At 39.5% G+C, this 14,262-nt stretch overlaps 1 protein-coding gene and 3 long non-coding RNA genes across 6 annotated transcripts; 2 read left to right on the top strand and 2 right to left on the bottom strand.

Annotated features, from left to right (window-relative positions):
• Window positions 1-4,944: 4,944 nt before the first annotated feature.
• Window positions 4,945-6,130, bottom strand: LOC149257942 (uncharacterized). Of its 3 annotated transcripts, none has more exons than XR_016256772.1 (3): window positions 5,736-6,130; window positions 5,357-5,543; window positions 4,945-5,244 (listed from the first exon to the last, which is right to left on the bottom strand). It is a non-coding gene; the product is annotated as an uncharacterized LOC149257942 (long non-coding RNA). The 3 variants fall into 3 exon arrangements; XR_016256770.1 differs by having other exon boundaries at window positions 4,945-5,272; window positions 5,392-5,543; window positions 5,736-6,129; XR_016256771.1 differs by lacking the exon at window positions 4,945-5,244 and having other exon boundaries at window positions 5,302-5,543; window positions 5,736-6,129.
• Window positions 6,131-6,737: 607 nt separating this feature from the next.
• Window positions 6,738-7,287, bottom strand: LOC149257941 (uncharacterized). Its single transcript, XR_016256773.1, has 2 exons — window positions 7,108-7,287; window positions 6,738-6,925 (listed from the first exon to the last, which is right to left on the bottom strand). It is a non-coding gene; the product is annotated as an uncharacterized LOC149257941 (long non-coding RNA).
• Window positions 7,288-7,860: 573 nt separating this feature from the next.
• Window positions 7,861-8,676, top strand: LOC149257940 (uncharacterized). The gene is made up of 3 exons (XR_016256774.1): window positions 7,861-8,096; window positions 8,307-8,425; window positions 8,629-8,676. It is a non-coding gene; the product is annotated as an uncharacterized LOC149257940 (long non-coding RNA).
• A 1,300-nt stretch (window positions 8,677-9,976) lies between these two features.
• On the top strand, window positions 9,977-10,922 carry LOC149257939 (oligopeptide transporter 4-like). The gene is made up of 2 exons (XM_089414615.1): window positions 9,977-10,497; window positions 10,600-10,922. The coding sequence occupies exons 1-2, from the start codon at window positions 10,412-10,414 to the stop codon at window positions 10,892-10,894; spliced, it is 381 nt and encodes a 126-aa protein (XP_089270741.1). The 5' UTR covers window positions 9,977-10,411; the 3' UTR covers window positions 10,895-10,922.
• The last annotated feature ends 3,340 nt before the right edge of the window (window positions 10,923-14,262 follow it).

The raw sequence follows: 14,262 nt of genomic DNA, 5'->3' as shown, positions 1-14,262 counted from the left end.
GCACATACACGCTGCAGCGTATTGCCTTTTGTTTTCTCAACAGAACAACTGCAAAGATTTCACGCTGTTGTGTTTTCTTTGCATTACATTTCACTTGCGCTACTGCGCATTCCATTCCTGTTGTTTTCACAATGAACAACAACCAAAACTTCACGTTGTTGCCTGCTCCCCTTCATTGATTACAATCGCACTGTTGCTGTATCTCACTTGCATTTCAGATGCAAACAACAAAAACTGCATTTACATTGCTATGCATTTCAATGCATGTGCTCCACAAAAAAAATTTCCATGCTGCCCCTGTTCTATGTTCTGCCCTCGCATTGCTGTGCGGGTCTCTTTGCTCTGCATTACAATGCATATAATTCATAAAGAAATTTTTTTTCGGAACTGTTGTGTGTTCTACTGCTTCTCATTTTTCTTATCGCGCTGCTGCACTTCACATTTCAACGCTGCCCCTTCTCCTTCTCCGCACTTCTGTGCATATTGCATTGCATATGTGATAAAAAAAATTACATTTTTGAACACCACTGCGTATTACATTTCAGAGGTATTAATCAACAAAAAAAAATTCATTTGCGCTCTGCTGCGCTGCAATACATCCTCCACGCAGCCTCCATGCCCTGCAGATTTTTTTTTTTTTTTTTTGCTTTTATGGCAGATTTAATTCCATGTCTCTCCCCTATAAGAAGATCTTCATCAAAGAATGACTGTTAAAACAGTTCAGCAATAATGATTAATAAAATTATAGGCTCCCCTTAACTGTATGCATCATCTTCTTTCAGCAAAGTTTTCTCAAAAGAAACTTAGATCAGCTGGAGAGCTCAAGGGACTTTCAGGCTGTATTTCCTTCTTTCTCCATACTTGTGTAACTTTCTTCTTTTGCATGGGTCTAGCTTGTGTAAGAGCCCATGTTAAGTTACAATCATGTGCCATATGCCCAATGTTATGACACTTGAAACATTCTACATTGTTCATGAATAAGGTTTCATGATTTCTTCCTGTAAAACTGTTTCTTGGAGGTTGTCGGAGACTACAATATCTATCTCTATGAAATGCTCTACAGTCTTTTGCCATATGACCAAAGTTTGAACAAGAGTAACAATAACCATAAAATGAACTTTGGTACCTGGGAGATGGAGGTTTCCTTGATGTACTTCTGAAGCCTTGCTGCCTTGAGATTCTTTGATGATAACCATTGCCTCTTGCCTCTTTAACATCATCAACATTTGTTCTTGGAGCTGGTTTTCTGCTTGGAGTAGGATTTCTTCTATTGTAGCCTTGATTTTTCTCCTTGCCTTTGCTGGAACTAGGAGCATCACCATTTCTTTCTGCCTTCTTCACATCTCCTTTGCTTAAAGCATCTTCATTCTTGTTTGAGGGTTCACCTACATACCCAAGTCCTGATTTATCAGATGGAGATCTGTGATAGCTGAGCATGTCATCCAAGGCTTGAGAGCTCTTCATGATTTTGTTCATCCCTTCAACCTTTTTCTTGAGGAGGACAATCTCTTCTTCCAATCTTTCACACTCATTCTTCTTTGCAAGTTGTTCCTCAGTTTCTTCCTTGCTATGAGTAGCTTCAGCTGCTACTATTTTAAGAGAGATGATGTCTGTCTTCATTTTGGAGATTTCTGCTTGACTGCTCTCCATTCTCTTTTCAGCTCCTTGTGCCTGCTTCCTGGCTTCTTGTAGTTCAGACTTAAGGGAGGAGACCTCTACCTTGTACTGTCCAATCTCTTCTACAAGCTTATTCAATCTCTTGTGCCTTTGTTCAAGTTGACTTGTCAAGACATCTTCCTGATTCTTTGCTCTATTCAATTGATTTGTCATTGATATGACTTCTTCATGATGTTTCCTCTTGCTTTCATCAAGTTCCTTCTTAAGCTTAACGAGCTCTTCATCCCTTTCTTTTACTTGAAGATTAATGAGGTCAACCATCTCACATTCAGCTTCTATGATGGGTTCAGAATTTTCTTCTTCACTGATGGTCATGATCAGTGCTCCCTTTGCATGAAGGTCATGAAGTCTGTCCCATATCTCCTTTGCTGATGAATATTTTCCTAAATTCTTCTTTATAGAATCAGGGACTCCATCCAAGATAGTCTTTGCTACTTGTGCATTATACTCCTTGGATTCTTTATCCATCTTGCTATCATCAATCACTGATTCCCAAATTTCAATCCCTTCAGACTTTAAGAAAGCCCTCATTTGTATTTCCCATATATCAAAGTTCCCATCGAACCTTGGAACCTCAAATAGAATGCTTTCAAATAGATTGTTTTCTGTTTTAATAGAAGAGGGAGACACATTTTTAGGAGGATTGGAGGCTTTCTTCTTTGACCTTGCCATTTTTAACTGTGTTTAAAATACTTCACTGTGTTTTTTAAAATGACTCACTGTTTCTTCAACAGCAACACAGAAAAAAAACTTTGAGGAATACCTGGGTTCTTTTGCCTGAGACTTCACTCTGCTGGAGAAGCTTTACTGCTGCAACAAGATTCTTTCCTTCAGCTTCTTTGACACTTCAAAGAGCTTAAGCCTGCTCTGATACCACTGTTGGGGATTTTTCTGGTAAATTTCAAAAACAAACAAATAAAACTGAACACAGAGGCAATGCTCTATTTTTCTTTTTCTCCACAGGATCTTTTGTGCACAGGGAAGCTTCAAATAAAATTTCTGAGAACAGAGTATTATACATCCACACAAAGATTTGTATTCATTAAAAATATAATGCCTAATACAAACTTCATCCTCTTTCACTCAGAGGGATTTACCAAAACTACATTCAGCCAACTCTGATACATATTCATCCTCTTTGCTAAGAGGGATTCACCAAAAACAATATTCAACAAAACTCTGTCTCTTCCTGAGATTTTACACTGCTGGTGTGTAAAAATCTCTTTTTCTTTTACTGCTGTAAAACCCTTTTACATTTACTGGTGTAAAACTGTTTTTACATATGCAGTAAAATTTTTACATTACATTCACAAAAACATCTTTACTCACACCATACGATTCTCCATGCTTCCTTCCCTTCGTTTGAGCAACCAACAAAAATTACATTTCAACATGGGTTTTTGTTTGGCACTGCTGTCCGTTCACACATACAAAAATTAAATTCATAAGAAATTCTCCCCTGCTTCACACGCTGGTCTTCATTCTATTGCATTAACCCTTCACACTCTCTTGCACTGTTGTGCACTATATTTCTTTTTATTCACAGGCGTGAGTTCAGCAGCTTTATTTTACAAAATGGTCAACCACACATATATGCGCTCCCCCATTTTTATTTTTCATATGCACTGCTGTGCAATACCATAGTTTTTCACTGCTGCAGAAAGGAACATTACAACCACAAGCGTTTTTCACTTTGACTCGTTATCTCAAAAAAAACTCAAAACAAACATATGTACAAACATAAAACGAACACACATAATTACTTTATGTGCCGTAAAAGAACTTCTACCAACTTTCTACGATCAGGAAGAGTTCATTAAATGCCTTAATGAAAAAAATCTGCGGTCAACCAAATGTTAATTTTACTCCACGCAATGTAATTAATTCAATGCAGGTTCATATGCAGGTTTGATTTATGGACGGCGGAGAACATTGAAGTGAATCGGACGGTGGACAAAGATTTCGGGAGGCTCCTTTGTGCTGAACATTAGCGTCCGAAAAGTCAGTTCTGCTGACGTATGTAGAGGACCACGTGGCTGCATTACATTGTATCGGAGTCCACTGTCCGGAAACAGCCAGATGACCAAAGGCGGTCCGATAAGTTTAATTGGTTTTGCTGAGGCGGTTTTAGGTGCTGCGTGCTTGCTGAGTTGATGGCGGATTTGGCCTGCCGTCGCTGTCCACGATTTTGCAGTCGCTGTCCACAACGCCTGCAGTTGGAATTAATATTCCAACATAAATCAACTGGAGTTTATATTCTTGTAGTTGCTTTTACTAATAGTAAATACTGCAATGATTATAGAATGTAATTTTCTTGGGTATTTTTTTGAGAGGGATTTGGCATCGCATGGTAACTATGTTATTACATGACAACAATTCTTTGGAGAAGGAAAAATACCAAGCAGTGGGTTTCGTGTGCTGCATCTTGTGAGACCATTTCTTTCAGTCTTACCAGAAGTCCAGACAGCTAAACGAAAAGTACCCTTTAGGGAGAAGGTTCTTTACACTGTAATCTCCCTTTTCATCTTTCTTGTATGCAGTCAGCTGCCTCTATATGGAATACATTCAGCAACCGGTGCGGATCCATTCTATTGGATGCGTGTAATTCTGGCTTCTAATCGGGGAACTGTTATGGAACTTGGTATCACCCCAATTGTTACCTCGGGCCTAGTAATGCAACTTTTGGCAGGATCCAAGATAATCGAGGTGGATAATAGTGTTCGTGAAGATCAGGCAATGTTGTAAGTATTGTTGCTATTTTTTAATTTCATGACATTGATTTTGAGTTTTATGATGATCCACTAGTTTTGTGATTTCTTCTTAAGTCTCCTGATAGAGCAGTTGTGAGTCATCTGTGAGTTCATTTGGAAACCCCAACCCATTATTAGTCCCTGCCATCTGGCATTCGGCAGGGACTATTGTAATCGATCGGCAGGGACTTAGCATTACTTCTTAGTCGCTGGCGAGGGTTATTCGGTCATTAGTCTAAAGTTTGGAAATGTGCTGTGAGGTGATGTGCCTACATAGCCAAAGTTCTATTGCGCCCGGAACCTTTGCCATCTTATTTGGCCTCTTCCCGAGGCGGAAGAGGCCCGACCATAGCTTAAAACCAATTTAAGCCTGCTGCATTCTCGCTAACCGTCAGACTAATGCCAGCATTAAAACCAATTTAAGCCTGCTGCATTCTCGCTAACCGTCAGACTAATGCCAGCATTAAATCTGAGGCATTTTATGTTCTTATTACATTTGAGGGCATTAAATCTGAGGCATTTTATGTTCTTATTACATTTGAGGTATCTGAGGAGGCTGAACCGGTTCATATCGTTGTTGCAATGTGTCACTCTGCATGCACAACAGATGCTGTCTTTCTTGCCTCTTTGCTGTGATACATTCCCCGCCCACTTTCCCTTGCTGCATAGCTGAGCTTGTATTCTTTTGTGCATCTGGAGCTTTCGTCTTTTCTCTGAGGCTCGCACAATCTCTGCGGTTCTCTCCTGAAACATTCTTTTCTTTCATTGCTCCCCTCTTGTTTTTTATTATACGCAGTGCAGTTGTTTTGAACAGAGACTGGAACAATACACACAATTAGAACCACCTGCGTTGAAGCCAGATCCATATTCAAGCGTTAATATAATTAATATATTGCTTCTGTATTGAGTCTAATGGCTTTGAGATTTACAGAAATTCCTGCTGGTGTAGGCCGAAGGCAGGCACCTTTGGATGTAAAGATTGAGGGTATCGGCGCCTTCCGTAGATCTCTTTGCGTCTCAGGGCCGCTGGGTGGTGACCAAGCAAAGTGGGCCGATCGTCGTTCGGTGAAGTCGAAGACGCAGGAGCTTTCGTTTTGTGCGTCTGGAGCTTTCGTTCTGTAAACAAGGTATGCCCTTTTCCAAATCAGAAACTCATAGGTAAGGAAGTTAAACAGGAACTTATTAATGTTTACATTTGACTCTGTTCAGAGACTCAGCAGCCTAATAACGTTGCTTATTAAAAAATCAGGCAAGTGTATGTAAAAGTAAAGTAGGTGCATAGTAAAGAAGTAAGAATTCGATTATTACCAGGGATGCCTCAGATCTTGTCCGCACGGATACGATTCTTTTGGGCATCGTGGCCGTTTCCTCCCCGGAGCCATTGCTGACAGCCTTATCAGGTTTCTCTTTCTGTGACTCCTTCATCGACGAATTAATCATCCCATTCTGAAACTGATCCGACCGCATGCGATTTATATAAATCTAATGTTCTTCCCATACTTTTCCCGAGCTCGTTCATGAGAATAAGAAGGTCGAGAGGAACCATAGAGCGCCCTGGCAGCTTTATCGTAGGCAAGAGCAGCCTCCTCTGCAGTGGCGAAGGTGCCGAGCCAGAGGCGAGCGCCTCTGTTAGGCTCGCGAATTTCAGCAACCCATTTACCCCATGTCCTCTGCCTAACTCCTCTGTAATTGCAGAGCCCATTTTCAGGGCCTCCTTTGCCTTTCATGCATCCTTTTTTGGATCCCTTTGCAGGAATCTTCCTTATCTGCTTCTTGGGAGCACTAAACCCCATGAATATGAAAAACAAAACCAGAAGCGCGAATTGCCCCGCAGATGCACTCTCGCATTTGTTCAGCTTCTTGTCCGTGGCGCTGCAGGAAGACGGCAAGAATCCCGGGATTACAGCCGTGAGCGTCAGAATAAACATTGCCTGCAGATTGAATTATAATAAACCAAGGGCAATACTTTTCCGGATCAGGTTGATTAAGAAAAAACGTTGATGCATTCAAATGAAGGCTGATCGATAAGATACAGACCAGAACATATGAAAAACAACCGATGGTTATCATTCCAAATCGGCCGATGTAGGAATCTGCCAGAAAGGCGCCGGGCAGAGTTGCGAGGCCCATCGTTCCAGACCAGACATTCAACATACTGGTAGCTGCCACTTTCTTCATGTTGTATTTGGTAATCAGGTAAACCATCATGTTCGCTTGCACGCCCATTCTGTCTGGGTATCGGGCCGCCCCTCAACTATCAAACCCTAGAGCTAATTATTTGAGATTAAATGCAGTTACCGATTTTACCTATTATGAAAGGCATGGTTTTCAAACCGCCTGGTATTTTGGGCTGTTGACCACGAACGGAAATTATCATTTATTGATGGACTGTCATGCTTGTCATTCCCTGGAGGTCGGCCCGATTTGTCCATTTGCAAAGCTAATTCAACTGCCCTTTTCTCTTCTGCCATTGCCAAGGCTTGCCAAAGATCTGGTATCTATGAAATAAACATATCAATGAACTTAGTTCATGGATCTATAATAATACAGAAACAAATAAATTTAAATAAATGAGTTTTTGTAAATGTAGTTATCCATTCATATCCTTAACTCGTTTGCATGCTCAACTAAATTGCATATTCTGTAAATATTGCAAAATTGAAACAATAAATAGCCTTACCAGGAGCAGTTCGGCTCTGAGATGTTGTGAGCTCCACCCCCAAAAGATAACGAGCTCCTTCCTATTCTTGGGCGAAAGAATTGTATCGCCGGGTTTCTTGCATCTGTATTGGAATAATTAAATATGAAAGGAACGTGAATGGGCGCGAATCGCCAGGTTCGTTGCATCTCTATTGGAATATTTAGATATGAAAAGAACGTGAATGGGCGTGATGCAAGTGGGGTGCACTCCTTTTGACGGACTCTATCACGAGAGTAGAGTAGGTTGGAGGATGACGATATGTGTTGGCCACTCAATCAAACAAGAAATGGGGAGATCATGCACTGCCACAGCTGGCTGTTTGGCTACACACGTCGAGGCTTCAGTCGCTCCCACGTGTCTTCTTGAACTTGCTTGCCTCTTGACCCAGCCCAAGCGCTCCTCCTTTTCTTTCTGCCTCTTCATTAGCTAGAGTTAGAAACAAATAGGCCCACTTGGCAGTTAACTTCAATTTTTTATTTTATTTAGTTATATTTTTGGTTATTGTATTTATTTTTTAATTTTCATTCAAATTTTTATTTTTAATTTAAAGAATCTCATAGCCCTGCATGCATGAGACGTGTCTACCTCACCGTCTCTTTAAAAAAATAAATTTTGATTAATCAGTTCCTTCATTCCATTATTTCATTTGCTTCGTTAATCTTTCTCTCTTCCTGTAGGTGAATGAGCCATGTTTGGAGGAGAATTCCATCTCTGCAAAGGAAAACATGTTGAGCCTTTTAGCATCACGACAGTGAATTTCTTTGTTCCATTTGCAGCTTTTGTCCCTGTTCTGCTCTATTGGTAGGGACTTGCTGCATCGTAGCTATACTTCAACACATAGTTTCTGCAACATAAACTGGCATGTTTCTTGTTGACGAGTCTGCAGGGTTGGATCGCTAATCCTGCCCCTGTGCCTCATACTTCACTTTCTGCAGGCCCTGTAGGGCTTAGTTCGGCAACAAGTCCAGGTAAGTTGTCTCTGCCTCTGGCTGGGATGCAATCTCATTTCTTCGATTTTATAGCAATGGCATGTTTGTATAGATAGTGATATATGTTTTTTAGTCTTTTTGCTCAGAGTTTTGCAAATACTTTGATATGTAGTGATTAAATAGTCTGTAGACATATTTCATTCTTGACCATAGAACCTTAGTAAAACTCTTGTAAAAATCATTTTTTAGCTGCTATGGTGAAGCGTCCGAGGACCCCTCCAGTCAACACCCCACCAGTAGATTACCAGTCTGCAGATTCTGAACATCTCTTGAAAAGATCAAGGCCAGTTGGTCAGCCAGGCGAGGAGGTATTTGAATAGTATTATTTTTGTTTGAACTTTGTCTCATTCTTCAAATTGAGAGTTTAGCTTTTGTTGTCCCATGTTTAATTTGTCAATTTTTGCACTCAGAAGAGTTAATTTAAACTGATTGGTATCTTTGACGCAAATATGAGTACTTGGCTGTATTGTTTTCAACATTCGTAGTTAATTTATTAATAAACTTGTTGCAGGTTAGCTATCATGGGACAAATCATCTTCAGTGCCTGTATTCGCAAGATCCCTCCACAACTAGCTCTGGTGAGGCATTAACGGCAGCAGTAGCATGAATTATTTCGTGAAGCCCTGGCGATGGGGGACCAATCTCCTAGATTCACAGAAAGTATGCAATGACCAAACTTACCGATTTAACATACAAAACACAATGCTCAAACAGTTACAGTTAAAAGACAGTTTATGGTACTTATGCTACCTATCCCTTATGCTATGTAGCTGGCTGCTATGTAGCTGGCTGGCTTTCTAGCTTTCAGGTTATGGGTCTGGGAGCTACATGGTATGGTTGCATCTTCCAGCATTCTTTTTGCAAGATGAGGATACGGATGGGCTGGACTGCTCCGTAAGTATGTTGTAGAACCTGCACACATGTGGTGGCCAAGCACACTGGTCCAGGTGACCCTGTTCCGGTATAATAAAAATGAAAGGGGTTGTCTCGTAACACCTTCTTCTTCATGGCCATGACCTGCAGCTTTTGCTACTATGTATTCCCTGGTTATCTATTCTCAACCCTGACCAGTGTATCGTGGGTGTGCTGGATTTGGCCTCACTCTGTCACAGCACAGCAGATTGGCTAGTTTAAATGACATGCGTTGTTATGGTGCAGGGAAATATGGCAGCGTGCTGTAGCAGCATCCAAAAACAATCGGCCTGATATCCATACTAAATTGATGCGCAAATACCCTGACATCCCACAATGGTGGTTCTACACTCTCTTGTTTGGGACTGTTGCTGTTGCCTTTGCACTCTGCGAGGTTTACAAGAAAGAGGTACAATTACAATGGTGGGGGTTACTTTTTGCCTGTGCTCTCGCTTCATTTTTCACTCTTCCCATAAGTATCATCACCGCTACTACTAATCAGGTAAGCACATTGATTTTATTGATTATTTTGTAGAAGGAATTATATATATATATATATATATATATATATATATTCATATGTTCTGGTTATACCACATTCCTAAACGAAATCCATTTCCTGAAGATCTAGTGTCTATATATGTATATATAGGTAAGGTTGGTTTTGGTAAGAAAAAGCCCAGTCAAGGCGTGTTTCAGTCTAAGCAAAGGGTTAGTACCTAAGCTCAGTTTTGAGGGCTATAAATCTAGTGGTTTGATTCATAACATGGCATTTGTTCTAGGATTTGTTGTAATTAAGAGAGTAAGATCTTCCCTGTTGCTTGTGTTTTCCTCTGCTCATGGTGTCTACTGAGTGATTGATTCCTTCTGTTGTGAGTGTAGTACCAGTTACGATAAAGGTAAAGTGAATAAGGCACTCTGTAGTACCAATATGGATGGATATAAAGAGGCTCAGAAGTGATGGTAATGGTATGAGGTCTAAGTGTCAATTTGATCTCCGGGGATACTATTTGATTTTGTCTAGTGGTTTTCTTATAGTAATAGCTTGTTCCTAGCTTTCTATACAGCAGATTGGCTCCGGCATGAATGGCCTCGGACTAGGTGCCTTTGGTTTCGATTGGAGCACCATCGCAGACTTCTTGTTCAGTCCTCTTATTTCTCCATTCTTTGCCATTATGAATGTCATGGTTGGTTATGTCTTCGTAGTATACTTTGCAGTCCCTCTTGCTTATTGGGGCACTAACATGTAGAATGCAAAGGCTTTTCCTATTTTCAGCTCCGATTTGTTCACAGCCCAAGGTCAAAACTATAATATTTCACAGATTGTGAACAATAAATTTGAGCTGGATCTCGCTGCTTACAATCAGAATGGTCAAATACATATGAGCTTGTTTTTTGCTCTGACTTATGGGTTTGGATTTGCAACCATTGCTTCTACAATTACCCATGTCGCTCTATTCTATGGGAAGTAAGTTCTGATTTTTGTATTGACTTGATTTCCATTACTGCTTTCTTGCAAGATCATCAATTATGGATGTTAGTTTAAATGACATGCGTTGTTATGGTGCAGGGAAATATGGCAGCGTGCTGTAGCAGCATCCAAAAACAATCGGCCTGATATCCATACTAAATTGATGCGCAAATACCCTGACATCCCACAATGGTGGTTCTACACTCTCTTGTTTGGGACTGTTGCTGTTGCCTTTGCACTCTGCGAGGTTTACAAGAAAGACGTACAATTACAATGGTGGGGGTTACTTTTTGCCTGTGCTCTCGCTTCATTTTTCACTCTTCCCATAAGTATCATCACCGCTACTATAAAATATTGTCAAAACATTCCTTTAAATGAAAAGGGAAGCATTTAATTTTGTATCCCCTTCATGCACATTGCTGGTTACATGACTTAGTGGATTATCAATGCTTCAATTTTTCAGATCAAAATTTGTTACGGCTTTGTTACTTGCATGCCTTGAATCAAGTATTGAGATATGGAAATTCTAACAAGCTGGAGTGAATTCTGTATTGAGCTAATTTATCTTTTGAGCTTCATTTGATGCATCCATTACTAATGATAAGATTGATCATTGAATATTCTTACTGCACATTTTTCCCCTTCATTGTTGCAATGCTATATTAATATAGCGTGAGCACTTATTATTACCAACAGAAACTGCTAATTAATATGGATTCATTAACTCGTCAATTTTTTTTTGGGGCATTGGCACTCACTCTTGCTTATCCGTGCCTTTGCAAAGCACTTTGGGTTATAATCTTTTTATGATATCAATGCTTCTTTCGATGCTTAAGTCTCCTTTTTTATTTCCATAGAAAAACAAATCTTTATATTAATGTTTCCAAGATAGAAATCAAATATACATTGAACATTCCTTCTTGGATCGGTTACTTATCATGACCACCTGTTCATATATGAGCAAAAGAGATGCTAAATGTACTTATTACAGTCTTCCTCCAAAAGTCAAAAAGCATTACAGCTTATCCTGGAAGCTTATACTAACTTTCAGTACCTTACATACATTCATAAATTTGTCCTCCATAGTGCTAATATCATCAAAACATTTGTACAAGGATTTCTCAGATTTTGAAATGAGAGAACCTTCTCTGTACTCATGTACAAGTAGAGTACCCTCTTGCATAATAGCTTTTTTCATATCTGCTCGTGTATTGAATTCAAAATAAACATGAGTAAATGGGATAAACTCAAAAGTGGCCTTTACCTCGTTCACTTGTTTCATAACAGCAATTAGGTCCAGATTCCCAGTGCTTCACTGTTGATTTGCCCAATCTATCATAAGTTTTGTGTTTCCAAAGACTTAGAGATGCTGAGCCAGGCAGTTTCTTTCTTGTCAGACTTCAAGCTCGGCCATTAAGATAACTGGAAGAAAAGTTAGATTTTTATTTATCAGATAACTGGAAGAAAAGTTTAATTTTTTTGAGGAGCTGATTCTCCCTGTGTTTTGGCTTTTTTTGAGGAGTTTATTCTTTTTGTGTCAAAATAACTGATGTTAGGTTTTAGCACTGTAGTTTATACTGGTCTAAACTACAGGTTTAAACAAGTATAAACTACAGTGCTAAAACCTATACTTGTTTAGCTTTTAGTTCTTGAGCAATTTGGTGAACTGATAAAAGCATTGTTTGCTACGAGATCTGCTCTATTTGTTTGGCTTTAATGTTTAATCTCAGCATTTCCAGTCACATCCAGGGTCCGGTTTCATCTTAGTAGTACCATTGCTTATCCCTTATTGTATCGTAGCTTGTCTTATGCTATTATACTGCTATACTTTGCTTTGGGTCTGAACAACACATCCATAAACTGGTGAGGAGCAAGTGGGGAACATTGCCCTTTGGCCACCTGCCCCACTGATTGCACAAAACTTCTGGTATACAGAAGCTGCATTTTGCTTCTGAATCTCCTGATCTAGTTCGGAAACTGTCGGCATATAGTGCTGCTATACGAATTCAAAGGCGGCTAGATAGAACTATGTGCAGGGACTAGCTGCTTCGCAGCCATCCTTGTTTCAGAATTGCAACTGGGTCATTGAATATTCCAAGCCTTTTTCTATCACATCACATTGTAGTCAATGTTGTACCATGTTTCCAGCTCATAAACTGTTGTTATCAAATACAAAATATTTCTTTCCTTTCGCTCTTTTTTTGTTCTACTCTTTCTAAAGAACTTGTAGGTGGCGGTATTTGTAAAATTTCAGTAACCGTCTGGTTTGGCTTCTGTGTAAATCTTCATAATTTGATTTTTCTCTTGTGCAATTGCAGTGAGAGCATAATATGGAAGGCATTTAGTCCTACAATAATTAATAGTGGATGAGGTGCAGAGTTTGAGGGAGCTGTCATTGCATTGTTCCATTTGTTGATAACCAGAACTGACAAGGTCAGGGCTCTGCGAGAAGCTTTTTATAGGCAGAATCTACCAAATGTCACCAACCTGCTTGCCACAGTTTTGGTTTTTCTCGTTGTAATATACTTCCAAGGTTTTCGTGTTGTTTTGCCTATGAGGTCAAAGAATGCACGTGGGCAGCAGGGGTCATATCCTATCAAGTTATTCTATACCTCAAACATGCCAATTATTCTACAGTCAGCTCTTGCTTCAAATTTGTATTTTATTTCCCAGGTATATTTTCTTTTAGTCTTTTATTTATGAAATCTGCAGATGCATTTATTTGCAATCTGGATCTAGATAGTTTCATTTGTATTTGGCATGTGTATTTCTCACTTTGTTTACAATGTCCATTTACATGTTGTTATTCTTCCCCACTCCATGCATTACTCTCCTGTCTACGTTTTACGGCATTTCCTTTGCAACATCAGGTGCAAATGCTAGTTTAGCTTTCCCAAGAAACTTCTATGCTCAGAGGGAAATTTAGTGTTAAATAGGTAAATTAATTGATTTGGGAAATTTCGTGCACTCAAATCATTTTCTCAAGATCCACGTGAACGGGTTCGTGTCCTCAAACCATTTTCCCAAGATCCACGTGAGCAGGGACGGAGAGGTGGGCCTGAGCCAGCAAGGTAAGGGTTTTTAATAAGAGTTTCTAATAAGAAAAGTTTAACTAGATTATAATTTGGTTTAGAAAATAATGGAAATTTTGATAAAATTTAGTAGATTTTTTTTATAATGAAAATTTTGATAAAATTTAGTAGATTTTTTTTTTTTTTTGGAAATTCAGATTATCTCAGCAATTAAAAAAACATTCCAACAATGCCTTTCGAATACAAACCATGTTGATGGAGACAGTTATGTATTATTATAGGCTTCCCAAAAAACTTCTGCTACGCTCGCAGGGAATTATAAGTTTGCCAAGAAACTTCTGCTACGCTCGCAGGGAATTTTAGTGGTGGGTAGGTAAGTTAGTTGATTCAATGTCCTCAAATCATTTTCTATACTAATGGGGCATTTGAATTTTTGTCATCGAAACTGAACCTTTGATCTTTTCTCCCCAAGGGAAAATGAGGATGCCGTAAAGGCGGTGAAAACAAAAAATACCAAAAATTCTTACACGGTCATATGTGGTAGAGGGGCGTTGGTGGGTAATGATCCGCGTTATCTCCGTTTCACACAATTGCTACCAAGTTTAATGTCAATATATACAGGCGGGTGACCGCGTCGTGAAGAGTGCGTCACTCATTACTCTTGCTTCGACGAAGACTGAAAATAAAAGTTGGCTTCTGGTATTAAAAATCGGAAATGGCATATGGCCGC

Source organism: Pinus tabuliformis, chromosome 6, assembly GCF_031772625.1.
Source record: "Pinus tabuliformis cultivar Carrire ecotype Pingquan chromosome 6, CPIR1, whole genome shotgun sequence".
NCBI lineage: Eukaryota > Viridiplantae > Streptophyta > Pinopsida > Pinales > Pinaceae > Pinus > Pinus tabuliformis.
Note: the sequence above shows the minus strand (reverse complement) of the source record. Positions and strands in the feature narration are given on the sequence as shown.